Source organism: Copadichromis virginalis, linkage group LG12 (assembly GCF_057382275.1).
Source record: "Copadichromis virginalis isolate Kocher_CV1m ecotype Utaka linkage group LG12, C_Virginalis_male_GT1.1, whole genome shotgun sequence".
Lineage (NCBI taxonomy): Eukaryota > Metazoa > Chordata > Actinopteri > Cichliformes > Cichlidae > Copadichromis > Copadichromis virginalis.
Window position 1 is genome coordinate 16,790,878 of NC_140629.1, and position 13,873 is coordinate 16,804,750.

At 37.5% G+C, this 13,873-nt stretch overlaps 1 protein-coding gene across 1 annotated transcript; it reads left to right on the forward strand.

Annotated features, from left to right (window-relative positions):
* Positions 1 to 9,167: 9,167 nt before the first annotated feature.
* On the forward strand, positions 9,168 to 11,918 carry LOC146696752 (E3 ubiquitin-protein ligase NEURL3-like). The gene is made up of 4 exons (XM_085475012.1): positions 9,168 to 9,222; positions 10,039 to 10,548; positions 10,700 to 10,861; positions 11,005 to 11,918. The coding sequence occupies exons 1-4, from the start codon at positions 9,189 to 9,191 to the stop codon at positions 11,181 to 11,183; spliced, it is 885 nt and encodes a 294-aa protein (XP_085331138.1). The 5' UTR covers positions 9,168 to 9,188; the 3' UTR covers positions 11,184 to 11,918.
* Positions 11,919 to 13,873: the final 1,955 nt, after the last annotated feature.

Sequence of the window (13,873 nt, forward strand, 5' to 3'; positions counted from 1 at the left end):
CAGGGGAAACGTAACCAGAACACACTGACATAAGACACAGACCTTCACAATAAAACAGGAACTTACAAAGCAAGGAAACAGACTAAGAAACGCGGACTTAACACAGGAATACATGAGCAGAACCGAATAAACACTAAACAGAGGAAGAACAGAACCAAAATTGCAATAAGAGAAAACACAAAACGCTGGGTCAAAAGGACCCAGGATCATGACAGTATGAGTTAAATATTAATTGTAGATGAAGGTCAAACCTTCACGTGGTTCTCAAAAGTGAAAGAAGAGTTTGGTTGTTTCAATATGACTTGTTTACAACTTTATCTACATTTATAGTTATATTGAAATATTTATCTGAAAGACGTTATCATTTATATTAAAAAACAACCCTATGCCTTTTTTTCCCATTGTTAATGTGTAACTAAAGTAAGTCATTTGATGAGAGGGAGAGAGTCTCTCCAAACCTCTGCAGCCAGCAAACCCAGCTTAACTCTGATGGTCTCCCTCACTCATTTTCCCCCAGGATGAATGTGTCTGTTGATGATAATTTTGACTCTTGGTGGTGTGGTTAAATGAAAAGAACAAATTGGAACTAAAGGTTTAAATCTTTAGTTTAATATTATTCCCAGTCTTATGTTTAAATTAAAGGACAATGTTGACTAATTGTCTCCCAGTCAACCATACATGCATGATTTTTAGATATCATCTCCCAGTCAGCTATAAATCAGTGACTTTTCAATAGTGGACAGATGGGCTCTACCACTTTAATCTCCCAGTCAACTATAAAGCCACATTTCTTCAACTATATAAATCAATGGCATTTCTGTAGCACCTTATAACACGACGCAAGTAAGGGACGAGTACACTGTACTTACGTGTGTTTTGCAGCCAACAAGTCAGGTTTTTGCCAGAAACAATGAAACAAGTACACTTTAAGTACCCTGCACTTGCATACAAATTGCACACACAAGTAACCTTTACTTACATGCAATTTGCAAGAAACAAGTATCACTTTTTGCAAGAAATAATTAAACAAGTACTCTGTAAGTACCCTGTATTGGCATGCAATTTGCAGGCAACAAGGTGGAAGTACCCTGTACTTACATACAAGGTAGGGCTAGGTTTCACAATGAGCTCACCCGAAACCTCAGCTGATTTTGACATACACCTGTTTTCACACCTTGGCTCGTGTGATTAGGTAGAGGATCATTAGAGTGTCCATGTCCCTCTTGGGGGGACACTCCTACAGGGCTTAAGAATTTCAGAGTGATCTGTTATTATTAAGTAAAACATCACTGATGATAAATAAAATAAAATAAATAAAACAGAGAAAGTACTTTAAGGATTAGAGAATGACTGCCACGATAAAGTTTATGTTTTAGAGGAAATGCTCAGCTTCCTATAAGATAAAGTGCACACATATTGTGTGAGAGTCACACCTAAACAATGAGTCATCACAAGCCACCTAGTGGACATTGATCTAGAGAGTTTTGTTGTGGATTTTTTATGATATTTGACATATATACCTGTATACACTGGACATATACTCGCAAATATACTATATATACCTACACTGGAGTGTTTTATATAATGTAATCATTATGATAATCCTCTAACATACATGTTCAAATCACAAGACCCACATATTTAGGTCAAATATTATCTATAGTTATATTAATGAAGTTTGTGCCACTTCTTGTATGAACACATGTTGATCAATGCTGTTTGAAAATGTAATAATTAGGATTGATTGTGTTATGGCCAATGGTGACAAGTCCAAACATAGAGTTATTTCAACTTGGCACTGCTAAATGTGCACCTGGGACTCTCTGCTCGTCTTCATTCTGTATCCAGCCCTTCCACAGCCTATATGGTAAACAAACCTGGCCCTGCCTAGGATGCACCTAGGATTCTGTTTTCTTGCCTCAGCCACCATAGGTGAAAAGTACCCTTTCTTATCATGGATAGTCGTGTACTTCTGACAAGCGAACCCGACAAAATTGCCAAAATGATTAACTGTTATCTGCCTTTTTGCAAACCTTCGAACTCACTTTGGCCATTAAACTGACAAAGTGACCCAATTATAAATGATGGATGCCAGGACTGGCACTCGAAAAGTTATGGTGCCAGAAAGTTGTGTAACCAAGTTTAAGATTAAACAAAAGAAACATGTATGATTAAAAACTGATTGGGGGAAAATATTGATAAACATATAATGATTCAATATGACTTGTTTACAACTTTATCTACATTTATAGTTATATTGAAATATTTATCTGAAAGACTTTATCATTTATATTAAAAAAACAACCCTATGCCTTTTTTTCTATTGTTAATGTGTAACTAAAGTAACTTGTAATGTATAAACAAGTGCAAGAGAAATCTGCCAGAGATATAAAGATGCTGAATGCTTCAGGTCTAAACTTGTAAGTTTGTCTAACATACACAAAGCAAAGGTCACTATCACACTGTTCATAAAGTGCTGGGTTTGTCCATCTTCTACGGTGGAGGTCTGAAGATTTCCCTCTGAGGGAGCTGCTGGTGAAGATTCTGAGTCCTGCTTGATCCTTGCAATGAGCTTCAATCTCTCTGATCTTTCTGACAAGATGGGTGCTTCAGTGAGTAACAGAACACTTAAAACAGGACATGTTTGATGAAACCTCTGCAGCCAGCAAACCCAGCTTAACTCTGATGGTCTCCCTCAATCATTTTTCCCCAGGATGACTGTGTCTGTTGATGATAATTTTGACTCTGGGTGGTGTTGTTAAATGAAAAGAACAAATTGGAACTAAAGGTTTAAATCTTTAGTTTAATATTATTCCCAGTCTTATGTTTAAATCTCAAAGGACAACATTTAATGTTGACTAATACAGGATTGTCTCCCAGTCAACCATACATGCATGATTTTTAGATATCATCTCCCAGTCAGCTATAAATCAGTGACTTTTCAATAGTGGACAGAGGGGCTCTATCACTTTAATCTCCATTTGTTATGGAACAAAAAAGTTAAACCAGCAAAATAATTTCACCAGCACGAACCAATTGGCTGTCCTTTAAGACATTGGACGATCCAAATTAAGGCTTTTACTGGTGCGAACTGCAGCCCCATAACCATCAAGCGGCATACTCAAGGGCTTCAAAAAAAAAAGGGCTTCAAAGGCCTTGTTTCCTTGAATGCCACAGAACACTGAAAAGTGGAAGAAAGTTTTATTCTCAGATGAAAAAAAATTAACCGTGATTGTCCTGATGGTTTCCAACGTTACATGATGTTCCCAGAGATGTAAACATGCAGAACACTTTAGATCTACAACAGATAAAACTAAATTCTTTCAATAAGGCCACGTGGCACTATAAGATTAAAATGCCAGTTAATAACCCCCCCCCCACAAAAAAAAAAAAAAAAGGATTACGTGCATTAATCTACTTTAATTATCAAAATTGTTTGTCTGCTCTCAAAGAAACAGGGGTTACACAGTAAATAAGGAAACTGGTCACAACCAAACTCTCAAAATAATTCTGGGAAATCTCCTACATTGGGTTCGTTCCTCCGTCCCTGCCCTTTCATTTTTCCTGCGATTCTGGAAGTGTTTGTGTTTTCAAACCATATGCACTCCATGTCTTCAAGCACCCAGCAGTTCCCATGTCACACTCAAAAGTGGAACTCATTCAACAAGTATTAGTTACGTCTTTAAGATGGCAACGCAAACTAAGGAGAAGAGCTCTGGTAAATCTTAACAGAGAACTTGATATATAAGTTAAAATACTGCTTTATCTATCAGTCTGGTAAATCATTTATTATGCTAAAATCAACACATAACAGCTTTTTCAGTCTTTTTACAAGAATAAACAGTAATTTAGATTTTGTACATGTAGACAAGAATATTGATTATTTTTAAGGAATTTATAGCATATCATTATGAGACAGCTGTATTTTCTCTCAAAGGTTCAATTTTCTTAAGAATTTCAGAGTGATCTGTTGTTATTAAGTAAAACATCACTGATGATAAATAAAATAAAATAAATAAAACAGAGAAAGTACTTTAAGGATTAGCGAATGACCGCCACGATAAAGTTTATGTTTTAGAGGAAATGCTCAGCTTCCTATAAGATAAAGTGCACACATATTGTGTGAGAGTCACACCTAAACAATGAGTCATCACAAGCCACCTAGTGGACATTGATCTAGAGAGTTTTGTTGTGGATTTTTTATGATATTTGACATATATACCTGTATACACTGGACATATACTCGCAAATATACTATATATACCTACACTGGAGTGTTTTATATAATGTAATCATTATGATAATCCTCTAACATACATGTTCAAATCACAAGACCCACATATTTAGGTCAAATATTATCTATAGTTATATTAATGAAGTTTGTGCCACTTCTTGTATGAACACATGTTGATCAATGCTGTTTGAAAATGTAATAATTAGGATTGATTGTGTTATGGCCAATGGTGACAAGTCCAAACATAGAGTTATTTCAACTTGGCACTGCTAAATGTGCACCTGGGACTCTCTGCTCGTCTTCATTCTGTATCCAGCCCTTCCACAGCCTATATGGTAAACAAACCTGGCCCTGCCTAGGATGCACCTAGGATTCTGTTTTCTTGCCTCAGCCACCATAGGTGAAAAGTACCCTTTCTTATCATGGATAGTCGTGTACTTCTGACAAGCGAACCCGACAAAATTGCCAAAATGATTAACTGTTATCTGCCTTTTTGCAAACCTTCGAACTCACTTTGGCCATTAAACTGACAAAGTGACCCAATTATAAATGATGGATGCCAGGACTGGCACTCGAAAAGTTATGGTGCCAGAAAGTTGTGTAACCAAGTTTAAGATTAAACAAAAGAAACATGTATGATTAAAAACTGATTGGGGGAAAATATTGATAAACATATAATGATTGGGGTAATATGACATTTGTACAGTTGAAAGAATAAAATAAAAACTTAAGACTCACCAAGAAAGAACAAAGGATGAAAGGGTACCCAACAGCAGGAGGAGGGGTTCAGGACTGCTGTGTGTACTCAGAAGCTCTACACCCCGGGGTTTGCGTTGCTTCACATTGGTTCAATTTTTATTGGTCACTAACATATAACTATTTCAGGGACCATCTAACCTCCAAGACATCAGCCAGGAATTATCACCAAATAAAAACTGCGGAGTGACTAACACACAAACACAGTGAACAGAACCTGATGTAAAACTTTGTATATGAGTTGTTTTCTGTTTGTTAAACATGTAAATCTGCAGTCTTTGAGATCAGAAGTTGATGTAAATTTACTGAACTGTGTTTCTATATGATTAAAATATACTCAACCTTTTTTTTTGTCTGATTAACATTAAAAGTGTATGACTTAAAACATTGAGTGCAAAATGTGCTCCGTTTAAAGCAACTTTCTGTGAAATTACTATGTTGAACAATTGTCAAATTCTTTGATGGTTAAACTATGGCAACATTAGTAAAGTGTAATTTGTTGCTCTTAATATTATGAAACTTACTGCAAATAACACTATTATTAAATGGATCATGCTAAAGAAAAGAAAACAGATGCTTGCAGAAGACTGAAACTCCTCTGATAGAAAACCTGCAGCAGATGCAAGTGTGCAGCAGTTAAATATTAATGGTAGAATGTGGTTGAACCTTCACATAGTCCTCAAAAGTAAAAGAAGAGTTTCAATATGATTTGTTTAAAACTTTATCTACATCTATAGTTATATTGAAAGCTTTATCTGAAAGACTTTATCATTTATATTAAAAAAAAAACAACCCTAAGCAGTTTCTATTGTTAATGTGTAACTAAAGTAAACTGTACTGGTACAAATCATCAATTCAGGTTTGGGTTACTGATAGGTTTGTAGCTTGAACCTATTCGCTGGAACGTTGAAGACAATATAATTACACAGCAAGCAAGACACGAAGTAGGCAAAGTTCTTCATGTTTCTCGTGCATGGGAGAGAACCGGACAAACGCCGTTCCTTCGCTTGACCCCAGTTGCTCTCGTCCGCTCCCCCGTAACACTGGTCTTTTATTGAGGTTAAATGAATATGCATAGGTTCATTAACATATGACGTCTTCATACAAACAAAGAGTACCTTGCCTGCGTGTGTGTCTGTGTGTGTGTGTGTGTGTGTGTGTGTGGGGTGGGGGGGGGGGGGGGGGGGGGGGCAGAGTGTGGCCCCATAAACAACTTCCCTAAACCTGCTGGTCTGGAAAATCCAACAGTTCATCTATATGTAAAAAAGCACTTAGACTAAAACAGATATAGCCACGTTTATCCTACCAAAAAATTCCAGGAATGCACACCAAGCCTTTGCAGCCTGCTAAAGATCACACATCCTATCACTACACAATTGATTATACACCTCTAAGCATATATGGTTGAATATTTCTAAGCATAAATGACAATCAACAATACAAAACCTAACAGTTACCAAAAAAAAGATGTTTGATGCTTCTTCAAACGTCCAATTCAGTCCATTTAGTTTTATTATTATTTATTTACATTGTTGTATTGTTTGCAGTTGTAAATGTCATAAACTGCATGCAGCAGGCAGGAAGGGAGGACCCAAATGCATTTGGGTGCATTAATGCAGACTCCAGGATGTGAAACATAAACTCAAAAAACAGCTTTATTGCTGAACAAGGAAAAACTAACTTAACTGAAGATACAAAATAAACTAGCAGTTTTAGCAGACAGAACACACAGTGTGGACTGAGGGAGACCGTGACGGTGGACAGAAGAAAATAAAGCTAAATATAACAGATCAGACAAGGTACCTTCACAATAGCAGAAGCAAAGCAAAACATGGCGCACACAGATAGGAAACTACCAAAATAAAACAGGAAGCAATGGGAACACACGCACAGAGGTGCAGACAGACACAGAGACGTGACTGACTGGGGAAACATGGATAAACATGGCAGGCAGGTGAAAACAGAATGAAACACGAGGAGGAAACAAGACACAAGACAACGCAGACACAGAGAGAGACATCACAGACACAAGGGGAAAATACTAAACAGGGAATATAACTCACAATGGAAAACTAAAGACCACTAATGAACCAGAACATAATCTAATAATACAAACTACCACAGGAATACAAGAAAACACAAAATGCTGGCCTAAAAGGACCCAGAACCATGACAGTAAAATCTCAGTGAAATTAAAAACCTTATTCTCTATTGTCAGACTGTGACAAATTAATAACACTGGTGGTCAAAATAAAACAAAAATAGTTTGTAGTTTGATTTTGAAGGCCCAAATTTCCATCCTCAGCCCCACGGAGCTTTCCTATTGTTTGTTTGTTCGTTATTTCAAATAGTTTATTAAAGAGCTGGAAGACTGATTGGCTGTGACATGAAAATTAATGAAGATCAAGGCTAACTTTTGTATTCGGCTCTCGTGGTTTGATCTTCCTGATAGGTGTAGCACCTTTTCTTTAGTATGCAATGTTACCCCATATTTGTATTAAAAAACGTATTCTTTAACTTAGAGTTCAGTGAACAAACAACATGCAACAACAAATCAGCAGGTTTTAAACTTAGTCTTGTTCTGTGAGTAACTATTTGTATTTATAAAGAGGTGTGATTCATTTATTGGACATTTTTCAGATCCTAAAGGTTTTTTGTTTCTTGTGTTGTTCTTCTCATTTTGGATTATATATGACAAAAGCCTTACAGCCAGAGTGTCCAACCTTCCAGGCCTCGGGGGCCGTTGTCCTGCAGGTTTTAGATATCACCTTATGTCCACACACCTAAATCAAATGATGAGTTCATTAACTGTTGAGGAGGTCATTTAGCCATTTAAATCAGCTGTGTTGTGGATCAAGGACACGTCTAAGACCTGCAGGACACCGGCCCTCGAGGCCTGGAGTTGGACAATCCTGCCTTACGGTCATAAACTCTTTCCAAATTCACTTCTTCTCCTTAAGTTTATGATTATGTTTATGCTTTTTGCCATGGTTGTCCTGTTTTCACTCAGCTGATGTTTACTGCAGCACATTGAACTTACATCAGCAGAAATCTAAACATAAAAATTTTTTTCATCCCACCCACTGCAGCAATGACAAAAGAAAGAAAACTAACCCTGAATTTTAAATCAAAGCTCATCTAGTGAACTGTTTCTGTCGGTAACTCATCTGACTAAGGCCAAACTTTAACCTGGTCTGCAAAAGTAAAAGCAAAAGAGTTTGGTACTTTCATTATGACTTGTGTACAGGTTAACTTAAAAGCTTTATCTGAGTCACTTTATAGTATAAAAAAAAGCTGCGCTGTTTTTCCTTTGTTAATGTGTAAAGGATTTCCTAATGCATGAACGAGTGTAACAAAGTTCTCAAAAATGCAGATAGATGCAGAGATTTACAACCGATAAAAGTCACTCCCAGAAAAGGTCAGGTTAACAAAGATTAAACTGACAGCAAAACAACAAAGAAGCCATCTCCTAAACCTTCAGCGTCATTAACTATTACACTACTGTTAATGTTCTAATATCTATCTAGATTGTGCATGAAAAGTGCATCACTCTTCTACAGTTCAATGTGTTTCGGTTTTATAGCCGTAAAATATCCATCAAAATAAAAACTAAAACCAAAGTAGAAGACTGACAAAGATACTCCAAAGCAAACCAAAAAACAGCAATATTTTTAATTAGCACCATCATCATCCAGTTCTTTTGTTTTTTCTTTGTTTTGTTATTCAAACAGAAAGTCTTTATTATGTCCCTGGAAGACTGTCTGGCTATTTTGAAGCATGCAGGTTGGTTTGGATTTAATTCCTGACAAGTGTAAAAAAAAAAAAAAAAAAAAAAGCATTTTGGGCTGATATTTCACATGTATAAACAAAGCCTAACAATAGTACATATATGTACTATTGTTAGGCTTCTGTGCACAGATTCTATACTATAGTATAGAATCTGTGCACAGAAGATTAAAGCTCAATAAGACTGTTACTGTGAGTGTCCTGATGTCCTCACTCAGCTCAGACATTGAACTGTGAATGGAGGTTATTGACATCATCGGAAAGTACAGTAACTTCCCCAGCCCCTCCTCTTTTCCTTTCCTGGTTATGCTGGGAGTGTTTGTGTTTTCAACCCACATGTGGAAACTATAAAGGAGCACACACACTATCATCCATCAGGACTCAGCTGACAAGTATTATTTACAACTTCAAAATGCCATGGTCACGCTCTATGAGGATTTTTAAATGTAAGTTACAGAGCTGCTTTATATATCAGTTTGGTAAATCAATAACTATTATACCCAAATCAACAAATGTCAGCTGTTTCTATATTGTTACTAGACTAAACAGTTATTTATATTATATGAAAACAAGCAACATAATTGACTTTGGAAATTATAGTGCATAAATATGAGAAACAGATGTTTTTCACTTGCAATTTTGAAGAATGTAAAATCTGCTGTTATCTATTGAAATAAATCCATGAAAACTGAATGAAAACAATAAAGAATATATGAAAAATGGCAAAGTACTGTAAGGATTAGCAAACGACTGCAAAAAAAAAATCTTAATTATAAGCTGTGAATTAAATGCAAAAATCTTTAAAGATAAAGTTTATATTTTAGAGGAAATGCTTATTGCCAAAGATAAAGTGCAAACACAATAACTGTGTGAGACATAAACAATGAATAATCACAGGCCACCTAGTGGACATTGAATGCAACTTAGTTCACTTTATTTAATGATCAGGATGAAGTCCAAAGTGTCACATCATTCTCAAAAGTGAAAGCACAGGAGTTTGCAAATTTTATTACGACTTGTTTACACGTTTATTAGCTTTTATTATTGCACTAAAATCTTTTTCAGAAACATCTTAAAGGTGTAAAATAAGCTCATGACAGAAAACCTTGTCACATTATTTTCAGTTATCTTTTATTAATAGTAAGTCAGACTACTAATTTTCCATTAAACCATTAAATGTATGCATGATATTTAAGCATCTGATCACATGCAAAGAAATATTTTTATATCAGCACTAATAAGTTTTATTTAATTCTGTGTAGTTGGCAAGTCAGAGGTGTCACACAGATGCAGCTCACGCTGTGTCAGTCCTCTGTCCTTCGACAGTCAGGCTGTGGGAGAAAAGGTCCGCTTGAGTCATGGAGGTCGACTCGCAGAGAAGACTGAGAACACCTTCAAGAATGGGCTGGTGTTCAGCAACCGTCCAGTGAAGATCCAGGAGAAGATTTGTCTGAGAATAGAGAAGGATTCATCCATCTGGGACGGGGCTCTGCGTGTGGGCTTTACCACTGTGCCACCCTCAACCAGATCTCTGCCTCTGCCCAGCATGTCCATCCCCAACCTCACTGACAAGTCCGGACACTGGGCTGTTCCATTGGATGAATCTGTCTGCCAAGCAGGTTCAGAGCTGGAGTTTTGGGTTTCTTCTCATGGCAGCATATACATAGGTGTCAACAACGAGGAGTACGAGCGACTACCAGGAGTGGACACTAAACAGCCGCTGTGGGCCATGATAGACATCTACGGGCAGACGCGCTCCATTTTGCTGCTGGGTAAGTTCACTAGAACCACGGTTATATTTGACCTACAGAATGTTTTTCCTGTTCTGTGAATGCAGAGCAATTCACATGCTCTGAGAGTTATAAATGTTGTCTGATTCATAGACTGAATGACTATTCAAATACTCTTTTCTCTTTGCTGAAGACTCCAAGAAAAACAAAAAGCTGCTTTACCGTAGAAGATCCTGTCCTGCACCTGAACCGCTCGCCTCACCTGATCCTGACAGTCACTTTCGTTCAGTTCCTGATGTTTCAGACTTCAGACGTGAGGACTGCATCTCCTGTCTTGACACAAAAATGCCAGAAGGTAAAGAGTCATTTCAAACATTTTTGGCTGTTTTCAGTTGCACATTTCTGACCAGAGAAGATAAAAGTGAAATCAGCTGTGATAGTATGGTCTCATTTCCTGATGTCACATATGTAATTGGGATCTCTCTCTTTTTACAACAGATAACGTCTGTGTGGTGTGCATGGCGAAAGAGGCCAGAATCACACTGCCTTGTGGCCACCGATGTTTATGTAAAGACTGCAACTTCAGAGTCTGTGAGCAGTTTGGCACCTGTCCGCTGTGTCGACACACGATCAGCGCTCCATCAGTGGGGGAGCGGTGGTTTATAGAGGTCAGCTGATCTCTGAGACAACAGCCTGGAATTGTGACAGAAGAATAGCAGCAAGAGTGAAAAGGAACGTTTACAAGATGCTAGTGAAGGTCTGCTGATGTGGAGATGGTGGCACAGACAAACAGACAGGAGGCCAAGTGTTGGCAGTATTGAAGATGCTAAGAATGTCTCCGTTAGTGACCATACGGGATAGGACTAGAAATGAGTACATTTAGAGGACAGCTCAGATTGAGTGGTTTGGAGACAAAGTTAAAAAAGCAAGGCTAAGATGGTTTGTACTTATGCAGAAGAGTGATGGTGAATAAACTGGCCAAAGGATGTTGAAGATGGAGCTGTTAGACAGGAGGAAGAAAGCAAGACAGAAAAGGATGATAGGATGATCCACTGTGCCGACCCTGGAAGGGAACAACCAGAAGAAGAAGAAGAGGAAGAAAGAAACTTTACTAAAAGGTTGATGACACTGAACTGAAATATTTCTAAATTGAAATAATTGAAATAGTACATCTCTTTTTGTTTTATAAACAAAATGTATTTTTGTAATTTTTAAGTCATTGTGTGACTTAAACACTTAAACACAAAATGTGCTGTATGGTTTATTTTTCATTGTTATTGTAAATTGTAAAGCAATGTTGAATTTTTAAAAAAATACAAAATTCAACTGTGCCAGTATAAATAATCTGTAATATGTCATAATAAGCGCTTTTCTGTTATTTAACTGTATGTGTTTTTATGGAACTTACTGTAAACAAGAGTGATATTAAATGGACTGTGATGAAAGGGAACCTGTCGAGACCATGTTTGATTAAAGATGTCTCTACAATCAGGTATTTACTGATTATGGAGATATTAAGTGAAAAATCAAAGCAGGAGTTCAGGTAAGAACAGACTGTATTGCCGACCCAGGCCAGCCCACATACGTGTTGATGAAGCGGCCCCGATGGTCACAAACTGCCTGGAAGATGACTGATGGGATCAGTTTCCTGTTTCTGTAGCACTGACCATCAGGGCTGCTTGGAGACTTGATGCAGATGTGGCAGCTGTCGATTGCACCAACGGCTCTCAGAAAGTCTCTATGGCGTGCCAGCCATGCAAACCCACAGGACAATACCTCCAGCTCCTTGAGGGTCTTTGGGAGCAACATGATCTAGTGGCGAATGGCCACCACCCCCTCTGTGAGTCTATCAACAATGTAGTGAACAGTAGAATGAGGCATCCCGAACACTCTTGAGACCACCTGTAGGATGCTCCTCTTGCCAACCAGAAAAGAAACATCAGGGTCTCAATTGTGGCATCCAGGAGATTTAGCAACACTGCCATAGACTCCCTGCTTAGCCGAAAATCAAGCCTGGGATCCTCCTGGTTAAAAAAACGGTCCAGGACTGGTACACTCAGATTAATCCTGCAGTACAAGACTCTGGTCTGGTTAAGCAAAAGGTGGAGAACAACATAATCAGTTTTAGTAATAAGTTATGATTTAATTTATTTTAAGAGATCAAAGTATTATTTTCAATATTATCTCATCACTTTTGACGCAGAGAATGTATTTTATTGACTAATATTAGTAGGCTGAAGCCTTTTACTTCTACTTACTTCTGATTGGCTTTTACTATATATTAATATGCTTTTTTAAGGATCAAGATGTGGGTGTGTTTTTCCAGCTTCATTAACAGTTGTTTTTTCAGAGATCAGATGTCCTCACATCTTCAGCAGTAACGTTAATCTATATTGCACAGAATGCATGTTTTGTATGATAAATTTTACCCATACCCTGCAGAATGAGAGACAGAGCAGCTGGGCTATGTAAAAAGTGTAAGGGGGCGTGTTCACGGTCACGTCCAGCGGGTGTGTGGGCAGAGACGCTCCACCACGAGTTACTACTGAGCAGACTCTGGCTCCAAAAGTGGAACATGGCAGCTCCCACAAGCGGGATATTTTGGCTTCATTTTTGCACAATGGGAGGAAGTGCTGTCGTGTCGTTCATCTTTTATACAGTAATTGGTTAGGACCAATCAGCAATCTTCTCCTTAAGAAATTTCAAAAATATGCAAAACAATATATATAACTTCATAAGTCGACAAAAATAAAATCCAGAAAAATCATGTAGCTTTTCAGATTCATGATTCTTTCGGTTGCATCATAAAGATGTTTCAAGTTTATACACTTAACCTTAAGTTGAGGTCTTTCATGTCTCTTTAACAAAAAACAGAAACAAAATCCCTATTCAGAAATCTCTCTTCTATATGATGGTTTGTGTGTGTAAACGTGTATGCGTGTCTGTGTGTCCACACACAGCAAGCATTTGTTTGGCCAGCTGATATGGCGCCTCGAGCAAAAATCCTGGCCACGCCCCATCCCTTAAGATCCCGCTCCAAAGTCCTATTAATTTAGAAAGAAGACGCTGCATTGTTAACTCTGAGGGAGATGGAGAATGAGCCTATTTCCAAAAAAAGTGGAGTGTGTTCCTTTAAATACTATATATTGTTAAAAACTAAAACACACACACACAGACCTTTTGAAATGTATTTTGGTCTGAAACTAATAAAGATCACACTAAAGTGATGGTTCATCATAGAAAGGAAGGCCTTCTCTGAATGAGACAAACTCAGAATCTGTGTCTTTCTTTTCTTGTTTAGAGACTTCAGGAACTTCATTTTTTCCATATATGATGATGATGAATTATGATCACAGCTGGCTCACAG

What these genes read in the sequence shown, in the direction of transcription:
- LOC146696752 (XM_085475012.1), top strand. Translation starts at nt 9,189, where the DNA reads ATGCCATGGTCACGCTCTATGAGGATTTTTAAAT. An exon ending in CTCTATGAGGATTTTTAAAT is followed by an intron (nt 9,223 to 10,038) that starts GTAAGTTACAGA and finishes AATTCTGTGTAG; the next exon opens with TTGGCAAGTCAGAGGTGTCA. An exon ending in GCGCTCCATTTTGCTGCTGG is followed by an intron (nt 10,549 to 10,699) that starts GTAAGTTCACTA and finishes TCTTTGCTGAAG; the next exon opens with ACTCCAAGAAAAACAAAAAG.